General features: G+C 58.9%; 1 protein-coding gene across 1 annotated transcript in view; it reads right to left on the reverse strand.

The window, feature by feature from the left end:
* Nucleotides 1-1,022, reverse strand: part of VAV2 (vav 2 guanine nucleotide exchange factor) — a gene marked incomplete at its 5' end in the record, with an annotated part of 37,371 nt that overhangs the window by 22,149 nt on the left and 14,200 nt on the right. Inside the window, one exon of the mRNA XM_008592241.1 lies at nt 708-796. Within this exon, the coding sequence (XP_008590463.1) occupies nt 708-796 (89 nt within the window). The remainder of the gene's footprint in view (nt 1-707; nt 797-1,022) is intronic.

Below are 1,022 nucleotides of genomic sequence, written 5' to 3' on the forward strand. Positions count from 1 at the left end.
AGTGTGCATGAGTGCATTTTGAGTGCACGAGTGTGTGTGTGCAAGTATGTGCACGTGAGTGAGTGCAAGTGCATGAGCAGGTGTGAACGTGTGAGTGCATGAGTGTGTGCGTGAGTGTGCATGAATGTGCATGTGCATACGTGAGTGAGCGTGCATTTGTGTGAGCGTGTGAGAGCACGTGTACGTGTGCGTGAGTGCGTGCAAGTGTGTGTGTGTGAGAGTGCGTGTGCGTGCACAAACCATTTACTAATGGCTGTAGTAGCTATGACAGACAGGCTACTCCTGGTGCACGAGAACTGGGGGCATGAGGCAATTATGACCAGTGTTTCTCTGTGATCAGAAACCTGCGTGTGCCTACTGAGATTGTTCCGTGTCCGTATGGGGGATGAAGATTCTACAAGGTGGAATGGGGCAGGAGAGGGACAGAAAAGTCCTTGGGTGTCAGGTTAGCACCGAGGGCTTTGGAATGGAACCCATCCCGGCTGTGTGTCCTGGTAACCACGTGACCTGGGGCAGGTGTTTTAGCCTCGGCTTCCTCACCAGGCCCTGCCCGTGGGAGAACATGTGTGTGAGGCCCTGTACCAGCAGGGTGGTAAAGGGCAGATGTAAGCGGGTGGGACCCAGGGCACAGAGGTGACATGAGGACCTGCCCGCTGGCACTTGTGTCCCGCGAGCACGCGTGGTCAGGGACGCGGGTCAGTACTCACTGATTTTGCAGGGAGGCATTGCTTCCAGGCACTCCTTGTGTGCCCCAACGCCACACTTGGTACACAGGTAGCCCTGGTAGAAGGTGCCCCTGCGCAGGGGGAGGGTGGGAGGTGAGGCTGGGTCGTGACAGCTCCTCACACCGCTCAGCCCAGCCGTGGTCAGGGCCCCTGTCCCCACCCCTCAGCCGGCCCTCCTGGCTGCCCGCGCCACAGAGCATGTGTCCCTCAAGGCCCTGAGCTTCCAGGATCCTCCTTCACAGGGTGGCCTGGCACCTGCTCTCTCCTCTGACCTCCCCCAGCCTGGCTCCACCACCC

The sequence above is a fragment of the Galeopterus variegatus genome, unplaced genomic scaffold (assembly GCF_000696425.1).
Source record: "Galeopterus variegatus unplaced genomic scaffold, G_variegatus-3.0.2 Scaffold7707, whole genome shotgun sequence".
NCBI classification, from domain to species: Eukaryota; Metazoa; Chordata; class Mammalia; order Dermoptera; family Cynocephalidae; genus Galeopterus; species Galeopterus variegatus.